The sequence below is a fragment of the Brachionichthys hirsutus genome, chromosome 2 (assembly GCF_040956055.1).
Source record: "Brachionichthys hirsutus isolate HB-005 chromosome 2, CSIRO-AGI_Bhir_v1, whole genome shotgun sequence".
Classification (NCBI taxonomy): domain Eukaryota; kingdom Metazoa; phylum Chordata; class Actinopteri; order Lophiiformes; family Brachionichthyidae; genus Brachionichthys; species Brachionichthys hirsutus.
This window is the reverse complement of record NC_090898.1, coordinates 950,150-971,609: the sequence shown is the minus strand read 5'-3', so window position 1 is coordinate 971,609 and position 21,460 is coordinate 950,150. Positions and strand designations below refer to the sequence as shown.

The 21,460-nt window shown below is 48.5% G+C and overlaps 1 protein-coding gene across 1 annotated transcript in view; it reads right to left on the bottom strand.

Annotated features, from left to right (window-relative positions):
- Positions 1–21,460, bottom strand: part of LOC137901777 (collagen alpha-1(XX) chain) — a 42,883-nt gene that overhangs the window by 910 nt on the left and 20,513 nt on the right. The window contains exons 18-40 of the mRNA XM_068745823.1: positions 21,217–21,362; positions 20,995–21,124; positions 20,790–20,906; positions 19,370–19,516; positions 19,210–19,266; positions 18,984–19,022; positions 18,764–18,902; positions 18,315–18,457; positions 18,119–18,228; positions 14,930–15,088; positions 14,765–14,842; positions 14,124–14,210; positions 13,986–14,039; positions 8,700–8,795; positions 8,564–8,617; positions 8,434–8,487; positions 8,291–8,344; positions 8,004–8,075; positions 3,044–3,079; positions 2,889–2,955; positions 2,614–2,802; positions 286–363; positions 32–190 (exon numbers count right to left, since the gene is read on the bottom strand). Of these exons, the coding sequence (XP_068601924.1) occupies positions 32–190; positions 286–363; positions 2,614–2,802; positions 2,889–2,955; positions 3,044–3,079; positions 8,004–8,075; positions 8,291–8,344; positions 8,434–8,487; positions 8,564–8,617; positions 8,700–8,795; positions 13,986–14,039; positions 14,124–14,210; positions 14,765–14,842; positions 14,930–15,088; positions 18,119–18,228; positions 18,315–18,457; positions 18,764–18,902; positions 18,984–19,022; positions 19,210–19,266; positions 19,370–19,516; positions 20,790–20,906; positions 20,995–21,124; positions 21,217–21,362 (2,265 nt within the window). The remainder of the gene's footprint in view (positions 1–31; positions 191–285; positions 364–2,613; positions 2,803–2,888; positions 2,956–3,043; positions 3,080–8,003; positions 8,076–8,290; positions 8,345–8,433; positions 8,488–8,563; positions 8,618–8,699; positions 8,796–13,985; positions 14,040–14,123; positions 14,211–14,764; positions 14,843–14,929; positions 15,089–18,118; positions 18,229–18,314; positions 18,458–18,763; positions 18,903–18,983; positions 19,023–19,209; positions 19,267–19,369; positions 19,517–20,789; positions 20,907–20,994; positions 21,125–21,216; positions 21,363–21,460) is intronic.

Below are 21,460 nucleotides of genomic sequence, written 5' to 3'. Positions count from 1 at the left end.
TCCCACGCTGAGGCACCTGGACCCCGCTCACCTGTTTGGGGGACCCTGTGACAGCCTCCACTGCTGTCACACGGTCCTGGCGGTCCGACCTCGCCTGGCTGTCCAGCGGGTCCAGCGATCCCTGGCTGCGCCGGCTCCCCATCTTGTCCTTGGGAGCCCGGCGTCCCCAGCTTGGACTCACCCGGAGGACCTGTGGACATGCATCATATCAACCTGCATCCCTGACGTCACCAATCCAAAGCTGAGTGACGATGACACCGCATAGTTTTAAATGAGATATAGAACCTGGGTATCCTTTTGCCCCCGTGGGTCCCTCAATATTGATCCCTGCTTCACCTTTCTGCCCTGGCATTCCTCTTCTTCCTGTGGAGATGCAAGAGACAGATCAGGATAATTAAAGGAGACATGTTCTACCCTTTTTCCACAAGTTAATGCAGTTCCCAGACACTGATATGAAATATCTGAGCCAGTCTTTGGTCCAAAGATCAAACAGATGCTGCAGGACAGCGTCCCTCATTTCTGTCTCAAACAGATGCTGCAGGACAGCGTCCCTCATTGCTGTCTCAAACAGGTGCTGCAGGACAGCGTCCCTCATTTCTGTCTCAAACAGGTGCTGCAGGACAGCGTCCCTCATTTCTGTCTCAAACAGGTGCTGCAGGACAGCGTCCCTCATTTCTGTCTCAAACAGGTGCTGCAGGACAGCGTCCCTCATTTCTGTCTCAAACAGGTGCTGCAGGACAGCGTCCCTCATTTCTGTCTCAAACAGGTGCTGCAGGACAGCGTCCCTCTTTTCTGTCTCAAACAGGTGCTGCAGGACAGCGTCCCTCATTTCTGTCTCAAACAGGTGCTGCAGGACAGCGTCCCTCATTTCTGTCTCAAACAGGTGCTGCAGGACAGCGTCCCTCATTTCTGTCTCAAACCGCTCTGCCAGAAACACTCTAAACCCGGAAGCAAAAGTACGGTCATAGTGGGCACTCTACTCGTCTTCTTTGACTCATGCAGGAGACAGAGGGAGAGCTGGATGTGCAAAGCGCAATCAGGGGGAGAGTGTCTCTACACACACACACACACACACACACACAGACACACACACAGCGCGATGATGGCAATAATCTCAGGACAGAATAAAAATGCCTTGAATCATCCAACCATCTTCAACCCGCTTATCCAGGGTCGGGTCCAGCAGCCTTAGAGGAGCGGAGATTGTCCACGCTCTGACGGGGCGTCTCGCACTCCCTCCGGAGTCTCACACCGTCACCCGATGGAGGAAGCTCATTTCAGCAGCTTGTACCATCGACCTTGTTCTTTGGGTCACGACCCAAAGCTCGCGCCCACAGGTGAGGGTAGGAACGGAGATCGACCGGTTCATGGAGAGCTTCGCCTTTCGGCTCAGCTCCCTAGTCACCGTGACCGACAGTATCGCGGACGCTGCGCCGATGTCTGTCTCTGTCCATCTCTGTCTGTCTCTGTCTGTCTCTGTCTATCTCTGTCCGTCTCTGTCTGTCTCTGTCCATCTCTGTCTATCTCTGTCTGTCTCTGTCCATCTCTGTCTATCTCTGTCCATATCTGTCCATCTCTGTCTATCTCTGTCCGTCTCTGTCCATCTCTGTCTATCTGTCTGTCTCTGTCTGTCTCTGTCTATCTCTGTCCGTCTCTGTCCGTCTCTGTCTGTCTCTGTCTGTCTCTGTCCATCTCTGTCTATCTCTGTCCATCTGTCTATCTCTGTCTATCTCTGTCCGTCTCTGTCTATCTCTGTCTGTCTCTGTCCATCTCTGTCTATCCCTGTCTGTTTCTGTCTATCTCTGTCTATCTCTGTCTATCTCTGTCCATCTGTCCATCTCTGTCCATCTCTGTCCATCTCTGTCCATCTCTGTCTATCTCTGTCCGTCTCTGTCCGTCTCTGTCTATCTCTGTCTGTCTCTGTCCATCTCTGTCTATCTCTGTCCATCTGTCCATCTCTGTCTATCTCTGTCTGTCTCTGTCCGTCTCTGTCTATCTCTGTCTGTCTCTGTCCATCTCTGTCTATCCCTGTCTGTTTCTGTCTATCTCTGTTCGTCTCTGTCCATCTCTCTCCATCTCTGTCTATCTCTGTCCATCTCTGTCTATCTCTGTCTATCTCTGTCCATCTCTGTCCGTCTCTGTCCATCTCTCTCCATCTCTGTCTATCTCTGTCTGTCTCTGTCTATCTCTGTCCATATCTGTCCATCTCTGTCTATCTCTGTCCATCTGTCCATATCTGTCCATCTCTGTCTATCTCTGTCCATCTCTGTCTATCTCTGTCCATCTCTGTCCATCTCTGTCCATCTCTGTCCATCTCTCTATCTCTGTCTATCTCTGTCCATGGGAGAGGGCGGGACTTCCCCTTCTACTTTGTCCAATCGACGAGCGCCCCTTTCAGTCACGTGATGCTGCTCCGAAAGTTCGCTTTGCAAAGAAATCACAGTGTGAAAGCAGACCTTTCAACTAATTATAAATGCAACAATTTGCTCCCAATCGAACCGAGTCCTCTTGGTGCAGTGTGAAAGCACCCTAAAACAGAGAAGCTGATTTGTTTTCTTGCACTGTGACAAATGTAATAATGTGATTGGGTTGCTTTTATTTCATCAAACGTACCCTGTTCTCCTGGATATCCAGGCCGGCCTGGTCTCCCACTTTGGCCGACACGCCCCCGAGTGCCCCTGGCACCTGGTGGGCCTTCGGGCCCTTGCGTACCAGGTTCCCCAGGGGGTCCCAGTGGTTCCTCAATAGGAGCTGGCTTACGATTTATCTCGTTAATGAATATGTCGAGCTTCAGAACCTCCTCTGAAAAACAGAAAGCTCCAGGTGAATTTTGGACAAGAGCATGTGTTTGCATCTGGACTGACAGAAGATCATTTCAGAGTGCTTACTGTGCACTAGTTGCTCACAGGCCTGTGTGACCAGCTGGTAGATCATAGCCATCGACTGAGGTTCCCCCTGCAATACACCATCAGATTCAAATGATTGACGTTTGGCTGTGATACAACATGGAGAACTTGGGAAAGACTGTAGAGTTGTAGCCTACCTTTTCTCCCCTTTCACCTTTACCCCCTGACAGACCCTGTAAAGAATCAGATTAGTGGGTGTAAAGATATTAAGAAGCTGCCTATGGTCTCCAAATCTTCAACCGACGGGATGCTGGCGTGAGGAAGACGTAACAACGTCTGACGCTGATCCCATGGATGACATCACTGTCCAGAGTCTTTCAACAGCGGAGACATGAACGCTGAGCTTTATTCAAATGACAGTGAAGTTGGATCTTCATTAGGACTATTCGAATTTACCTTCATTGTGATTAATTTATTTTTTTTACCTTCATTGTGACTATTTTTTAAATCTACCTTCATTGTGACTTTTTTAAATTGACCTTCATTAGGACTTTTTAAAATTTACATTTATTGTGACTTTTTAAATTTTCCTTCATTCTGACTTTTTTATTTACTTTCATTGTAAATTTTTAATTTATCCATCCATCCATCCATTGTCTTCCGCTTATCCGGGGCCGGGTCGCGGGGGCAGCAGCCTAAGCAGGGAAGCCCAGACTTCCCTCTCCCCGGCCACTTCCTCCAGCTCTTCCGGGGGGATCCCGAGGCGTTCCCAGGCCAGCCGAGAGACATAGTCTCTCCAGCGTGTCCTGGGTCTTCCCCGTGGTCTCCTCCCGGTGGGACATGCCCTGAACGCCTCACCGGGGAGGCGTTCAGGAGGCATCCTAAATAGGTGCACCTCATCTGGCCCCTCTCAACGCGGAGGAGCAGCGGCTCTACTCCGAGCTCCTCCCGGATGACTGAGCTTCTCACCCTATCTCTAAGGGAGAGCCCCGCCCCCCTACGGAGGAAGCTCATTTCAGCCACTTGTACCCGGGATCTCGTTCTTTGGTCACTACCCAAAGCTCGTGACCACAGGTGAGGGTAGGAACAAAGATCGGGGTTTTTTTTAAATTTATCTTCATTATAATTTTTTAAACGTGCATTCATTGTGACTTTTTAAATTTTCCTTCATTCTGACTTTTTTATTTACTTTCATTGTAAATTTTTAATTTATCTTCATTATAATTTTTTAAACGTGCATTCATTGTGACTTTTTAAATTTGACTTCATTGTGACCTTTTTTATTTGCAATCATTGATTTTTAAAATTTGCATTAATTTTGATTTTTTTTAAATTTACCCTCAACTTGGCTTTTTAATTTGCCTTCATTGTGAGGTTTTTTTTTGCGGTGAAGAATCGTGTGCAGGCAGGCTGGAACGGGTGGAGGAAAGTATCAGGTGTGCTCTGTGATAGGACGAAGGGACAGGTCTACAAGACAGTGGTGAGGACAGCCATGATGGACGGCTTAGAGACAGTGGTGAGGACAGCCATAATGGACGGCTTAGAGACAGTGGTGAGGACAGACATGATGGCTCTGAGGAAAAGACAGGAGGCGGAGCTAGAAGTGGAGGAGATGAAGATGCTGAGGTTCTCCTTGGGAGTGACCAGGTTGGACAGGATTAGAAATAAGACAATAAGAGGGACAGTGAAGGTTAGACGTTTTGGAGACAAGGTCAGAGAGACCAGACTTTGATGGTTTGGACATGTCCAGAGGAGAGACAGGGACTATATCGGTAGAAGGATGCTGAGGATGGAACTGCCAGGGAACAGGACTAGAGGACAACCCAGGAGAAGAGACATGGACGTAGTGAGGGAGGACATGAGAGTGGCTGGTGTTGGGGAGGACGATGCAAAGGACAGGACTAGAGGACGACCCAGGAGAAGAGACATGGACGTAGTGAGGGAGGACATGAGAGTGGCTGGTGTTGGGGAGGACGATGCAAAGGACAGGGCTAGAGGACAACCCAGGAGAAGATACATGGACGTAGTGAGGGAGGACATGAGAGTGGCTGGTGTTGCGGAGGACAATGCAAAGGACAGGGCTAGAGGACGACCCAGGAGAAGAGACATGGACGTAGTGAGGGAGGACATGAGAGTGGCTGGTGTTGGGGAGGACGATGCAAAGGACAGGACTAGAGGACGACCCAGGAGAAGAGACATGGACGTAGTGAGGGAGGACATGAGAGTGGCTGGTGTTGGGGAGGACGATGCAAAGGACAGGGCTAGAGGACGACCCAGGAGAAGAGACATGGACGTAGTGAGGGAGGACATGAGAGTGGCTGGTGTTGGGGAGGACGATGCAAAGGACAGGACTAGAGGACGACCCAGGAGAAGAGACATGGACGTAGTGAGGGAGGACATGAGAGTGGCTGGTGTTGGGGAGGACGATGCAAAGGACAGGGTGAAGTGGAGAACGTTGGGTTGCTGTGGTGACTCCTCACGGGACAAGAAGAAAGTATAGTAGTGACTTTTTAATTTGCGTTCATTGTGGCTTTTAGAAATTTGCTTTGATTATAATTTTTTTATATGTCTTTATTGATGATGATGAATATATTTATTAGATAGAATGTTAGAGTACAAGTACAGTCACACAGTAGCATGTATTACAGTACAAATAACGTCAAACATCCTGTCTAAGAGGAGCATTTCAAAAAAGCCCTTGCGGGCTTGTTTCCATTGAAAGTCCTTCGTACATAAATCATCCACAAATAAACAATACAAATAAAAATAAAACCAATATTAAATTACGCAATTGATGCAACGTAACATTAGAAAAACAAAAATAAAATGTTATTACACCGCCCGTGCAAACTAACAATTAATCTAAAATAAATTACACCACTGATGCAAAATGACAATAAATAACTTACATAAATTACAATAAATTACTAAAGCAATTAATACGTGCAACATAGGTGGACAAAAAAAAGGAGGGGGGGTTTGATCCGGAGAGAGTCGTGATGACTATCTCCGTTTCTGTCCCCCTAAAAGGTGTATTTTTAGGGCCTTTTTGAAGGAGGCCAAAGAGGTGCATGTTTTGAGGGCAGGAGTCAATCCGTTCCACCCTTGGGTGGCCGTATTGTAGAAAGATGATTTACCCATGTTAGTCCTATAGGAGGGGGTAATCAGGTTGTTGTTTGAGCTCCCTCTAGTGTTGTGGCTGTGGGTGTCACTAAATCTGTGGAGGTGTTCCGTCAGGTATGCAGGGATTGAGGGGACTGAGGGCAGAGCTGCATTGACTATTTTAAATGCCAATCCCATTTTGAGTTGTTTAACCCTGTCTTCTACCCTGAGCCATTTTAGGCTAGCAAAATGTCCAGGAAGAAGGTGGGTCATGGGCCCAGATTGAGGAGTAGCCGAATCAGTTTGTTTTGGGAGGTTTGGAGCCTGGTTTTCAGGGACATTTTGATGTTTGAATACCAGGAGGTGCTAGCATAGTCAAAGAGGGGCTGAACGAGGGCTCCAGCAAGCGTCCGGAGAGCACTTTTGTTGACAAAAGCAGACATTCTGCCCAAAAATCTTGTTCTCTGATTGACTTTTTTGATCACCTTAGTTGCCATACTATCGCCAGACAGGTATTTGTCAAGAACACAGCCCAAATAGGTAATCTCTTCTTTGCTGGAGATGACTGTATTATCGACTGTGACCCTGAAATCATTAACATTTATCTCACGTAGAGAGTGTTTAGACCCAAAAAGAATCGATTCGGTTTTACCAAGATGTAGTGACAGTTTGTTATCAGTAAGCCAAGTACGGATTCTGGTGAGCTCAGAGCTGAGAGCCTCCTCAACCTGCACTTTGTCCTCTCCCGAAATCAGGAGTGCTGAGTCATCAGCAAACAGGAACAATTTGCAGTTACAGGCAGCACTCATGTCGTTAATGTATAGGAGGAACAGTAACGGTCCTAGAATGCTGCCTTGAGGAACCCCGCAGCTCACCGGGAGGGACGAGGACAAGGTTCCGTTTATGTCTACCATTTGTTCTCGTCCCTCAAGGTACGATTTCATCCAGTTTGTTGATGTGCACTATTGTGACTTTTAAATTTGCTTTCATCATAACTTTTTTAAATGTGCCTTTATTGTGACTTTTTTTTAAATCCATCGTGCTCTCTGAGGTTTGGGAGGAGGGCCACTTCTGGGATGGTGTGTGTGTCTGTGGATCGTGTCTTACTGTGGATTCCATTCACAATCGCGCAGTAACCCTGGTAACAGGTGCATTTCATCGTCACCGTTGTCTATCGTTCTTCAGGGTGATTCTGGAGAAAACTACAAGCCGACTTCCAGCTTGTGAAAAGGGTCCATTTAAGTGATGATTTGATTGAACGGACCTGAATGTAGTCAGGCCAGGTGGGTAATCCATAACCTTTCACTTCAACAAACATGACAATCATTTGAGATTTATATTTTATCGGAGATGAGTTGTATTCCTAAAGTCATTGATTTCTGTGTATCAGACGTATTGGTTTCCTCTTGATTCCACACTGTATCCAGTAAACCAGCGGTTCTCAAATAGTGGTGCGATGCCAGCGGGGCGCGTATAACCCTCCGAGGAGCATGCTTTTCTTTTGTCGGTGTACTAGACTAAAGTGTAATTGCACATCCACTACAGTAGGTGGCAGTGGCGCGTTCATTGTCAGAGTGCGCAGGGAGTATTAGCTCTGTGGCGCACACAGCAAAGAGCGGGAGTTATGACGTAACGAGCAGTCAGTGAACGAACGAGCGAGAGAGAGAGACTGAGGTAGCGAGACAACCGGAAGCTAAGACGAGGAAATGTTTTATTTTATTTTTCAGTATCAAATTGTTCAATTAGTCAAAAAATATTTGTAGTTTAAATAAAGATTTAATGTATTTATTTATTTTAATTTCAGGCAAATTAAAAACAATGTTAATGAAATTATTCTTTGTTGTCAGTTAATCTATATTTATTTCTTTTTTCTTTATTGTTAATAAAGATACAATGTTATGTAGAGGTACACTGAACAATTTACAAATTATATTATTTATAGTTGGGGGGCAGGGGGCAACATTTTTTTTTTCCTGGGGAGGCGTAACAGAAAATAATTGAGAAGCACTGCAGTAAACCAACAAGACATTTAAATACCCGTCCTTCTGGTCTTACCGTAGGTCCGACGGGCCCGGAAGGGCCCCTTTCCCCTGAAGGACCTGGGTGTCCTGGCATTCCTTGGAAACCCTGTAGAAGAGTCACAGAAATTCAAGATGGTTGAAAGGAAAATGTTGAGTAACGGAATCTGTATTTTAATGCTCCTGTAGTTTTATTCATTGGTCCGACTGGAGATCATGATGTAGATGTCAAGGCTGTGGGGTCAGATTCAGGGACGAAGCCATTTCATTAAGAATGTTACGCTGCTAGCACACGACCAAAATGCTGCGTGAACGCAGACTCACCCTGGATCCAGTGATGCCGGGCGGCCCGACGTTTCCTCCAGCCCCTCTAATGCCCTGCGAACACACGACATGAGGACAGATACTAAGGCTACTGCCTTCCTGTAGGACTGCTCTCCTGTGTCACCTGGGACCAAGCAGCTCACCTTGGGGCCTGGAATCCCCTCTGCTCCTTTGGGACCTTGGGGTCCTGGTGGACCCTTTAGGGAAATTACAAATGGTTTATTATAAATTTCATTTCATTCTCGTTTTGTATTTGTTGGAGTTTAAACTCACTCGGCCTCCTTGTGGACCAGGAGCTCCCTTGTCCCCTGTGGGCCCAGGTGGACCCTAAATGCAGAAGTATGACAGTGAGCACGAGACAGCTCTGTACCGGCTCCCTGCCATGTACGCAGACGAGAAGGACACCCACCATGTTGCCCTGCACCACCAGGCCTTGGGGCCCTCTGTTGCCCAGAGGCCCCAGACCTCCTTCAAGTCCAGGGTTCCCTGGAGGGCCGACCTCCCCCTGAAACATGGAGCAGCTAACTTCAAGAAACAACTTCATCAAATCTGTCACTCCAGTGATTTTACCAGGTTGAAGCTTTTCTGTTTGGTCGGGTCATGTTTCTATCTACATGTATGAACGGTGTCACACACGCTCAAGGTGGCGCACCTTCTTCTGTCGGTTGGAAGGCTCTGATTGGCTGCTGCAACAAAGGCTGCGCTCCAGCTTCCTGTAGCTTCCAATCACGAATACCGGTTGCTTTTAGTACTTTCTGACTTTCACGCCGATAAATCACACATTCTTACCGTTATCTAGCGATTCACTACAAGTTCATTGCTTTATTTAGGGATTCACTACAAGTTCATGCTTTATTTAGGGATTCACTACAAGTTCATGCTTTATTTAGTGATTCACTACAAGTTCATGCTTTATGTAGCGATTCACTACAAGTTCACGTTTTATGTAGCAATTCACTACAAGTGCATGCTTTATGTAGCGATTCACTACAAGTTCATGCTTTATTTAGGGATTCACTACAAGTTCCTGCTTTATTTAGGGATTCACTACAAGTTCATGCTTTATTTAGCGATTCACTACAAGTTCATGCTTTATTTAGGGATTCACTACAAGTTCATGCTTTATTTAGTGATTCACTACAAGTTCATGCTTTATGTAGCGATTCACTACAAGTTCACGTTTTATGTAGCAATTCACTACAAGTGCATGCTTTATGTAGCGATTCACTACAAGTTCATGCTTTATTTAGGGATTCACTACAAGTTCCTGCTTTATTTAGGGATTCACTACAAGTTCATGCTTTATTTAGCGATTCACTACAAGTTCATGCTTTATTTAGGGATTCACTACAAGTTCACGCTTTATGTAGCGATTCACTACAAGTTCATGCTTTATTTAGGGATTCACTAAAAGTTCCTGCTTTATTTAGGGATTCACTACAAGTTCATGCTTTATGTAGCGATTCACTACAAGTTAATGCTTTATTTAGGGATTCACTACAAGTTCATGCTTTATTTAGGGATTCACTACAAGTTCATGCTTTATTTAGGGATTCACTACAAGTTCATGCTTTATTTAGGGATTCACTACAAGTTCATGCTTTATGTAGCGATTCACTACAAGTTCATGCTTTATTTAGCGATTCACTACAAGTTCATGCTTTATTTAGGGATTCACTACAAGTTCATGCTTTATTTAGGGATTCACTACAAGTTCATGCTTTATGTAGCGATTCACTACAAGTTCATGCTTTATTGAGGGATTCACTACAAGTTCATGCTTTATTTAGGGATTCACTACAAGTTCATGCTTTATTTAGGGTTTCACTACAAGTTCATGCTTTATTTAGGGATTCACTACAAGTTCATGCTTTATGTAGCGATTCACTACAAGTTCATGCTTTATTTAGGGATTCACTACAAGTTCATGCTTTATTTAGGGATTCACTACAAGTTCATGCTTTATGTAGCAATTCACTACAAGTTAATGCTTTATGTAGGGATTCACTCCAAGTTCATGCTTTATTTAGGGATTCACTACAAGTTCATGCTTTATTGAGGGATTCACTACAAGTTCATGCTTTATTTAGCGATTCACTACAAGTTCATGCTTTATTGAGGGATTCACTACAAGTTCATGCTTTATTTAGGGATTCACTACAAGTTCATGCTTTATTGAGGGATTCACTACAAGTTCATGCTTTATTTAGCGATTCACTACAAGTTCATGCTTTATTGAGGGATTCACTACAAGTTCATGCTTTATGTAGGGATTCACTCCAAGTTCATGCTTTATTGAGGGATTCACTCCAAGTTCATGCTTTATTTAGGGATTCACTACAAGTTCATGCTTTAGATTTCAGTTTGTACGTGTTCATGATAAATCTTCTACGTATACTGAAGTTAAATATGGAGTTCCACAGGGTTCAGTGCTTGGACCTATTCTGTTCACGCTATATATGCTTCCCTTAGGTAACATTATTAAGAAACATAGCATAAATTTCCACTGCTATGCGGACGATACTCAATTGTACCTGTCAGTTCAGCCAGACAAGGTCGATCAGTTGGTTAGACTTCAGACGTGCCTTAAGGACATTAGCTCCTGGATGACCGAGAACTTCCTGTTATTAAATCTAAATAAAACTGAGGTTCTGGTTCTTGGGCCAAAGCATCTCAGAAATGTTTGTTCTAGTGTTGTAGTTGAACTAGATGGCGTCTCAGTGTCCACCAGCACCACTGCCAAGAATCTGGGGGTAATCTTTGATCAGGACCTGTCCTTTCAGTCCCAGATAAAGCACGTTTCAAGGACTGTGTTCTGTCACCTTCGGAATATTTCAAAGGTCAGGCACCTACTAACCCGAAAAGATGCAGAAAAAATAGTCCATGCTTTTGTGACTTCCAGACTGGACTACTGCAACTCCTTACTGTCCGGCTGCCCAAAAAGGTCTATTAAACATCTCCAGCTAATCCAGAATGCAGCAGCTCGTGTTCTGACAGGAACCAGACTGAGAGAACACATTTCCCCTGTTCTGGCGTCTCTGCATTGGCTTCCTGTTAGAGAACGGATTTAATATAAAATCCTTCGACTTACTTTTAAAGCCCTCACTGGCCAGGCCCCTCCTTACTTTACAGAGATGATTATCCCGTATTGCCCCACTAGGACCCTGCGGTCCCAAAATGCTGGCCTGCTCGTGGTTCCAAAAATTTCCAAGAGCAAACAGGGGGGCGGAGCTTCCAGTTATCAAGCTCCTTTATTGTGGAATCAGCTCCCTGATTGGTTCGTGAGACAGACACCATCTCTATGTTCAAGAGTAGATTAAAGACTTTCCTTTTTAACAAAGCTTATAGTTAATCGATACAGTAATCAATATAATCAATATGCTGTCATAGACCAGCACTGGTGGCTTAACATCATGACACACTGAGCTCCTCCCTCTTTATCTGGTTATTCATGTTATAAATATATGTCAGTAATCTCTCTCTCTTCCCCGTAGTCTTGTTCTCTCTCTCCCTCTGTTTGTCCCTCTTTCTCTTTCAGGTCCTTCTGTCCATGGTGCTGTAGAACCTGGACCTGTGTCCCTCAACACTGAAGTCCACGTCGCTAGCATTAGCATTTATAGCTTTATATTGCTAGCATTAGCATTTATAGCTTTATATCGATAGCATTAGCATTTTGTTTTTGTCTGCTCCTGCTCTGTCTCGCTATCACTTCCCTATCCATCTCCTTGACTCGTCTCCGACCTGCCATTCTCTCTCTCTCTCTCCCTCTCTCTCTCTCTCTCTCTCTCTCTCTCAACCCAGCCGGCCAGACAGATGGCCGTCCACCATAAGTCTAGGTTCTGTCCAAGGTTTCTGCCCGTTAAAGGGAAGTTTTTCCTTGCCTCCGTTGCTCTTGTGGGTCAAGTTGGGTTCTGTGTTTCCCTGCAGGTCTTTCCCTGCTAATCCTGTAAAGTGCCTTGAGATGACTTTATGTTGTGATCTGGCGCTATATAAATAAAACTGAATTGAATTGAATTATTTAGGGATTCACTACAAGTTCATGCTTTTTTTAGCGATTCACTACAAGTTCACGCTTTATTTAGGGATTCACTACAAGTTCATGCTTTATGTAGCGAGTCACTACAAGTTCATGCTTTATTTAGGGATTCACTACAAGTTCATGCTTTATTTAGGGATTCACTACAAGTGCATGCTTTATTTAGGGATTCACTACAAGTTCATGCTTTATTTAGGGATTCACTACAAGTTCATGCTTTATGTAGCGATTCACTACAAGTTCACGCTTTATTTAGGGATTCACTACAAGTTCATGTTTTATTTAGGGATTCACTACAAGTTCATGCTTTATTTAGGGATTCACTACAAGTTCATGCTTTATGTAGCGATTCACTACAAGTTCACGCTTTATTTAGGGATTCACTACAAGTTCATGCTTTATTTAGGGATTCACTACAAGTTCATGCTTTATTTAGGGATTCACTACAAGTTCATGCTTTATTTAGGGATTCACTACAAGTTCATGCTTTATTTAGGGATTCACTACAAGTTCATATGAAGCTGTCCAGTGCTGATCCTGGGCGCCATATGTCGCCGGCTGTTTCGCTGATTAACCTCGCCGAAGGGGAGGCGAGGGTATTGCAATTGGGTCCGTCTGTTTGTCTGTTTGTTTGTCTGTCCCCGCGCATCCCCGCGGGTCCTCCCCGAGAATGGTGTTGATCCGGATCTGGATCCAGATTCTAGAATTATTTTTACATCTGGAATTGTGCCTGTGCTGTAACATGGGAGTGTCACTTTAAGAGGGAGGGAGACGAATGGCATGATGGGAAAAAGAGTCCAGAAGGTGTCTTGTAGTACGCAGGAGACAAGAATATTACTTGACGTTACTGAACCGAGGACTGTAATTAAAAGTTGATCCGGATCTGGATCCAGATTCTAGATTTTTTTAAAGGATTCTTTAACATGGCGAGATAGGGCACTTGGAGGCGAGGCTCTGCAAACTCTGATTGATCAGCTTGTTTTTTTAATGCAATTTTGCATTTTTACAGTGCTTGAACGTGCATTGTGTTCTGCTGTAGCAAAGCCACGTCAAATCAGGAGAGAATGGACCGTTCATCAGTAAAGATGAACAGTTAACACAACTTATTAGTGATCCACACAAAACAGAACAGGCTGAATGAATAGAACAGCTACGTGTCTTTAGAGATTTGGGGCTCATTTCATGTTTTAACGCTGTTCGCTAACTTAACAAACATCTGTTCACTCACACAAACTTTGTGACGGAAGTCAGGTTGAGGGTTTTGACTGACAGCTCACGTGTCCAATAGCATTCAAGAAAGGGACCAGGAATGTTCCAAGCGATTATGAGAGAGCCAATTAGAGGGTGCAGGGGTGGAGTCCTTTTGGCTTTAACGTGTACAATATAACGTGTAGTAACAGCCTTAAAACATATATGAGTTTAATCGCACTGCTGTTGCTAAATGTACAGAATGTTTCATAGCACTGCAGGACAATATGTCCTGGTTCTGTTGGGACCAGCAGCTGACCCAACGGACGTTACACTGTGCTGTTTTTAAACTGTTCAACCACGTGACCTACAGCTTCCTCCAGAACCTCATTTGATTGGATGACAGATTTTACTCTAAGAGTACCCGATGCTGTTACCATGGATACGTTCGTGGTAATATTTTTATCTTACCTTTTCACCTTGATCTCCTTTCTCACCTTTCTCACCACGAGGTCCAGGTTTTCCCTGGGAGAAAGAATTAAATAGCAACATGTCAAAGAAGTGGATGACAGAGACCGGGTCAGCTGCAGAGACGTGATGGTGTCGTACTGTTGGTCCAGGGGCCCCGGCAAGTCCAGGGACGTCGGTAGAACAGGTACAGGTGTATGCCAGGGCAGGACAACTCTCCTCATCTCTCTGACACACAGACATGAAACAGAAGCAGCGGGCCGTGAGAACGCTAACGGGACTGTGTGATGGACAATGGATGGACAGAAAACATCACAGCGAAGGAACAAAGGTGTCTCCTCCAATCAGCGCCATGCTGACTGAAGGTCAGGTTTCCCAAACAACTGAAGATGATTGGCTGTAGAAATGCAAACGAAACAAACAATCAAAGCTTCTTACGTGTGACGTAGCCAGAAGCCCCGATACACCACACTGATCTCAACGGAAAACGCTACCTGTCTCAGGTGAGGCGGCGAGAGTTCTGCTGAAGCGACTCGTTAGAACCTTCCTCGCTCTGTGTGATCCGTTTCAGATCCCCAATGACTTATCTGGTAAATCCGGCTCACCTGTCTAAGCACCTGGTGCAGCTCTTCCTGGGCTGTAAATAACTTCACAAGTCAGGTTTGAACCGCTGGGTTTGTGGAGACTACATAAAGATTCCAGGTGTTGCTAACGTTAGAACAGGTAAACATCCGCTGCTCCAGAAACGTCCGACAGGTAAAGGCGAAGAGGAGGAGACTGACCAGTCCAGGCAGGTCGCAGCAGGTGTCCTCCGAAGGCCAGGTGGTGTTACAGATGATCTCAAAGGACTGCAGCCCCAACTGGAAGCAAGCACAGGTACCTCAGGACACCTGTCTCAGGTGTTCAGGGTGCGTCATTCACTGATAGAACACACCACAGCAAAGTACCGGTGCCGATCCGCTATTGGGACCTCTGGTCTTCACCAGCTTTCCCAGCATCTCAAAGCCATCCGTTGGTAAGATGCCCAGTGGGCGGGCTGGCCTCTCACCCACATGCTGACAGTCCACTGACAGAGACACGCTCACCTGGCTGACAGACAGGTGAACCTGCCAATCACAGAGGAGCGAGGGGAAGGAGGCATCATCAATGGAACTGTTGACAACTTGAACACATCTATCCATCCATCCATCCATCCATCCATTATCTTCCGCTGCTGCCCCCGCAACCCGGGGCCGGGTCGCGGGGGCAGCAGCCTAAGCAGGAAAACCCAGACTTCCCTCTCCCCGGCCACTTCCTCTAGCTCTTCCGGGGGGATCCCGAGGCGTTCCCAGGCCAGCCGAGAGACATAGTCTCTCCAGCGTGTCCTGGGTCTTCCCCGTGGTCTCCTCCCGGTGGGACGTGCCCTGAACACCTCACCGGGGAGGCGTCCAGGAGGCATCCTAAATAGATGTCCGAGCCACCTCATCTGGCCCCTCTCAACGCGGAGGAGCAGCGGCTCTACTCCGAGCTCCTCCCGGATGACTGAGCTTCTCACCCTATCTCTAAGGGAGAGCCCAGCCCCCCTACGGAGGAAGCTCATTTCAGCCGCTTGTACCCGGGTTCTCGTTCTTTCGGTCACTACCCAAAGCTCGTGACCATAGGTGAGGGTAGGAGAACGAAGATCGACCGGTAAATCGAGAGCTTCGCCTTTCGGCTCAGCTCTCTCTTCACCATGACGGATCTGTGCAGAGTCCGCATCACTGCAGACGCTGCACCGATCCGTCTGTCGATCTCTCGCTCCATCCTTCCCTCACTCGTGAACAAGACCCCGAGGTACTTGAACTCCTCCACTTGGGGCAGGATCTCCTCCCCGACCTGGAGGGTGCACTCCACCCTTTTCCGACTGAGAACCATGGCCTCGGATTTGGAGGTGCTGATTCTCATCCCGGCCGCTTCACATGCGGCTGGAACCGATCCAGTGAGAGCTGGAGGGCGTGGCCTGATGAAGCCAACAGGATCACATCGTCTGCAAAAAGCAGCGATCCAATCCTGAGGTCACCAAACCGAACCCCCTCAACGCCCTGGCTGCACCTAGAAACTCTGTCCATAAAGGTTATGAACAGAATCGGTGACAAAGGGCAGCCCTGACGGAGTCCAACCCGCACTGGAAATAGGTCCGACTTATTGCCAGCAATGCGGACCAAGCTCTGGCACCGGTCATATAGGGAGCGGACACCCCGTATGAGGGGGTCCGACACCCCGTACTCCCGGAGCACCCCCCACAGGACTCCCCGAGGGACACGGTCGAATGCCTTCTCCAAATCCACAAAACACATGTGGACTGGTTGGGCAAACTCCCATGCACCCTCAAGGACCCTGCCGAGGGTGTAGAGCTGGTCCACAGTTCCACGGCCAGGACAAAAACCACATTGCTCCTCCTGAATCTGAGGTTCGACTATCCGGCGGACCCTCCTCTCCAGTATCCCTGAATAGACCTTACCGGGGAGGCTGAGGAGTGTGATCCCTCTGTAGTTGGAACACACCCTCCGGTCCCCCTTCTTATAAAGAGGGACCACCACCCCGGTCTGCCAATCCAAAGGCACTGCCCCCGATGTCCATGCGATGTTGCAGAGTCGTGTCAACCATGGCAGCCCTACAACATCCAGAGCCTTAAGGGACTCCGGGCGGATCTCATCCACCCCTGGGGCCTTGCCACCGAGGAGCTTTTTAACTACCTCGGCAACCTCGGCCCCAGAGATAGAGGAGCTCACCCCCGAGTCCCCAGGCCCTGCTTCCTCACTGGAAGGCATGTCGGTGGGATTGAGGAGGTCTTCGAAGTCGTCCCTCCACCGATCTACGACGTCTCGAGTCGAGGTCAGCAGCGCACCATCCCCACCATACACAGTGTTGACCGTGCACTGCTTCCCCCTCCTGAGATGCCGGATGGTGGCCCAGAACCTCTTCGAAGCCGTCCGGAAGTCGTTTTCCATGGCCTGACCGAACTCCTCCCATGCCCGGGTTTTTGCCTCAGCAACCGCGGTAGCTGCGCCCCGCTTGGTCTGTCGGTACCTGTCAGCTGCCTCCGGAGTCCCACAGGCCAAAAGGGCCTGATAGAACTCCTTCTTCAGCTTGACGGCATCCCTCACCACCGGTGTCCACCAAGAGGTCTTGGGATTGCCGCCACGACAGGCACTGACCACCTTACGGCCACAGCACCGATCGGCCGCTTCAACAATGGAGGCACGAAACATAGTCCACTTGGACTCAATGTCCCCTGCCTCCCCCGGTACATGGTCGAAGCTCTCCCGGAGGTGGGAGTTAAAACTCCTTCTGACAGGAGATTCTGCCAGACGTTCCCAACAGACCCTCACAATACGTTTGGGCCTGCCAGGTCTGTCCGGCATCCTCCCCCACCGTCGGAGTTGGCTCACCACCAGGTGATGGTCGGTTGACAGCTCCGCCCCTCTCTTCACCCGAGTGTCCAAGACATGCGGCCGCACGTCCGGTGAGACGACTACAAAGTCGATCATCGAACTGCGGCCTAGCGTGTCCTGGTGCCAAGTGCACATATGGACACCCTTATGCTTGAACATGGTGTTTGCTAAGCCGGGGGGCAATAAGTATTGCCACCCCTGCCCGGCGCCTCTCACCAGTGGTAACTCCAGAGTGGAAGAGAGTCCAACCCCTCTCAAGAAGGGTGGTTCCGGAGCCCTTGCTGTGTGTCGAGGTGAGGCCAACTATATCCAGTCGGAACTTCTCAACCTCGCACACCAGCTCAGGCTCCTTCCCCGCCAGAGAGGTGACGTTCCACGTCCCTAGAGCTAGTTTCTGGAGCCGAGGGTCGGACCGCCAAGGTCCCCGCCTTCGGCTGCCGCCCAGCTCACAATGCACCCGACCCCTCTGGTCCCTCCTATAGGTGGTGAGCCCACGAACTTGAACACATCTAGGGCCGGATTAATCTGACACTGATCCTGGTGTTGGGTTGAATGTCTGGCACAGTGAGACCCTGAGGCAGGCCCTCTACTCAGTACCACCTCAGGTCTGCTCACATTCATCGCCCTGACAGCAGTCTTCTTCAGGCTTTTATTACACATCCTGGTAGGTCCGTGTTAGAGGAAGATAAGAGCGGAGACGAGCTCCATCACTTCCTGGCTCACCTTGTGGAAGCTGCCATAGAAAAGTCTGTGGACCTGCGACTGGTCAAAGGTGAGCTGCTGCACCTCCCCCCTGTAGTCCAGACTAAAGTAGAGCAGACGCCTGGCTGACGCTGCGGGGACACACAAAGAAGCACGTTTCACAAACTCGGGCCATCCTTCCTTTGTGTCTATGGAGACGTGCAGTGATGTCACTTACGATCCAGCACCACCCCCATCTTGGGCTGGAAGGCGCTGTCCGTGAGCTGCCAGAGGGAGAAGGGTTCTCGGGGTGAGTCCGGCATCACACGGAAGGAGATGCTGATGGTGTGCTCTGGAGAAAAGCCTGCAGGGTGGATGAACCTGCGGGGAAACATGGATTGTCTATCTGGGACGGTCCTGGGAGATGTTCCCATCTCATGGTCCCGTCTGCTTCTTCCTGTTTTGGTAAGTTTTCTCTGTTCTCTATCCAGATGTGGATTTATTGCTTTGGAAAAGAGCCTCCAACGAACCTAACCTGCATTCGGGGAGCACCTTTCTGTTTTCATTCATGTTTGGATGGATGGGGACAATCCAGGTCCCGTTACCGTCAGCGTACGGTGTCGTTGTCATGGTAGCATCACACACACACCCTGGCTCTGTTGGGGCGCTGCAGAGGGACGCTCTTACCTGGTGCTCTGTGTGAGCTGGGTGTTTCTGAACAGGGTGTAGGTGGGCAGGGCGTTGAACACAAAAGGCTCGGCTGCCACGCCCTCCACAGATGAGTGAGCCCTCTGAGTCAGACCGAACGCTTCCATCATGTCAAACCCTGAGACAAGGGACAAGCAGAACGACGTCAGGCCTTTAAACCTGGAGTGTCTGCGCGTCCTCCCGAGGGTGCGCCGCTTACCTGTAACAACACTGTTTCTGATGGTGACTTCAGGGCAGACTGGACACAGCACACACGGAAGACAAGTCAGCATGACAGCAGGTTGTTTGGTCACGCCCCAGCGGCAGAAGAAGTAAGTTAAAATGAAGAAATGAAGAATGGCACCCATCCTCAGGATTGCTATGAAGTCTCACCTCACCAAATGCAATGGATCCAAGAGACTAGACCTAATAGTGCTAAGAGTCACCTTCGTTGTGGATGGGGTACATCTGGGGGTGGGTGGGGCTTCTGGCTGGAGCGGTGGCTGAAGAGGAACCAGTCAAACCAGTGGGAACACATTTCAGAGACAGAACAGTTCTAGATGTCCTACACTGTGTGTAGTTCGGTTCGGTTCTGACGGTTCTGACCTGTGGGATGGAGAACGGAGACGGCGGGGCCCTCCGCCGAGCCCAGAACAGAGTGCACGCTGATCCGGTACAGAGCGTCTGGTTCCAGGTCGGTGAAGCAGTGACTGCTGCTGGACTCGTCCACAGTTTGTCCCTTTGTTAGTTTGTCTGTTTCAAAGTGAAGGTGGACATCAGCTCCATCCCCCATGAGGTAACGAAGATGGACAGACAGCTGTCCCTGATTTTTTAGACACACGTCTGCTTTGGGTCTAGCTGTTTGCTGAATCGACCTTTCCGTGACACGCCCCCTCCCGCCCCCGTAAGGCGACAGCTCGGACACTCAGACAGCATTTGACCATAATGCATGAAACCCATTTTGTTCTATGCCAAAGTTGACAGAACTTCCCGTTGACTGCTGAACCAGGTATTTCATCGATGCGGCTATTTCGCTGAGGAGCCTGAGGAGCACGCGGAGGGGCTTCAAATATTTCAGTGAAGGATGTTTTCACTCGGTTTTGATGTACTTTGGAACAAAGCATCAATGCTGTGTAGTACAGGAGTCGAGCAGGACCAGAACTTCATTACTGTGAATACATTTCAGGCTGCAACTAATAGTTTACACTCTGGTCTAACGATCAATAAAGCTGCAGAGTAATACAAACATCCCACCGATAAGCTCGAAGTCGGGTGCTAATTATTAGCTAATTAGTCAATTAAACCTAAAGTTTTAATCGGCAGACTGTTCACCACGGAGGTTTGCGTTTAGAGTGCCGTTATTTGTGGGTGTTTAAAACTAAAAGTTAAGACATGCTGGAGGGAATTTCCATGCCAGATGGGATTCCACGACGTGATTAGGAAAACACAACATTTATTTTGGTATTGCTATGACTGATTTCAGTTGAACGTCTCATTAGTGACATCACATAACACAGATAAACATGGGCTGAGATCGGCTGGGGCGAGGCGCCACCTTCAGGGGATGGACTGACACGATGACGAAGCAGGAAGCATCTTCATTCCAGCATGAGACATGTTCGAATCCCAGCGCTGATATCTGAACCAACATGTTCTGATCTGGTAATTATATAAATGTCTTCATCTTAACCCACATCCTCCTCATTGACGACGCACCCACGAAGGAGAACAAGAACCGGGAGAGGGGTTAGAGACAATGCTACAATGCTCTCAGTGGCGTGGGAGGCTAATGCTAGCTGGAGCTAGCTGCAGTCTCTTCAGACATTTCTCATAGTAGATTGTTGGTTCAGGGAAGTGAATAAACCGGACCCCTCCTCCCAGTCGTTCGGGGTACCGGTCGTCATGGTTACACAAGCCGTGACTGCAACATGCAAACCGAAGCAGCGAGGCCGGTTTGTCTTTGGAAGCGAACATAAACGGATGCGCGTGGAGCCGAGGTGACGTGTAGGGTTCGGGTTCGGGTTACCTCTGACCGACTGGATGACGATCCGGTACCCGTCGACGGCAGGGACGGCTCGCCACGACGCACAGATGCTGGCGTGATCCGACCGCACGACGCTCACGCTGCTGACGCGCAGGCTGGCTGCAGGCGGAGAGGCATCGGATTAGGTTATTGATCATTCGGGCCAGTGTGCCCCCCCCCCCCACTGCAGGTTGCGTGTGTGACTGACTGGTTTTGCCCTGGGCCGAGCCGCTGCCCCCCTCTCTGTTGGGGTACTCGGCGGTAACCATGACGCTGTAACGTGTATCGGGCTGTAACGACTCCAGCACCACCCGTCGTTCTCCACCCGGCACCAACACCTGTCGACAACAAACCCGCCGTTAAGCCTCAGTGAAGTCGCCATGGCAACAGCCCAGGTAATTACTGAAGCAGGTGAGGAGGTGTCACTCACAGTGCTGTCCTGGCCCTGGGTTCCTGTCAGCGCAGTGTAAGACACTCGATACTGGAGGACATGAGCATTCGGAGGCGTCCAGCTGACCTCCATGCTGACAGCGGTCTCCTCCGCCACCGCCACGCTGGACGGGCCTCCGCCGGACGCTGAAGGAGCGAGTCGAAACGCAGGTGAGCTAGCGTTACCGTCCCAGACAGGAAGACCAAACCAAACAAACCCGAGTCAGACAGCTGAAGCGCACGGC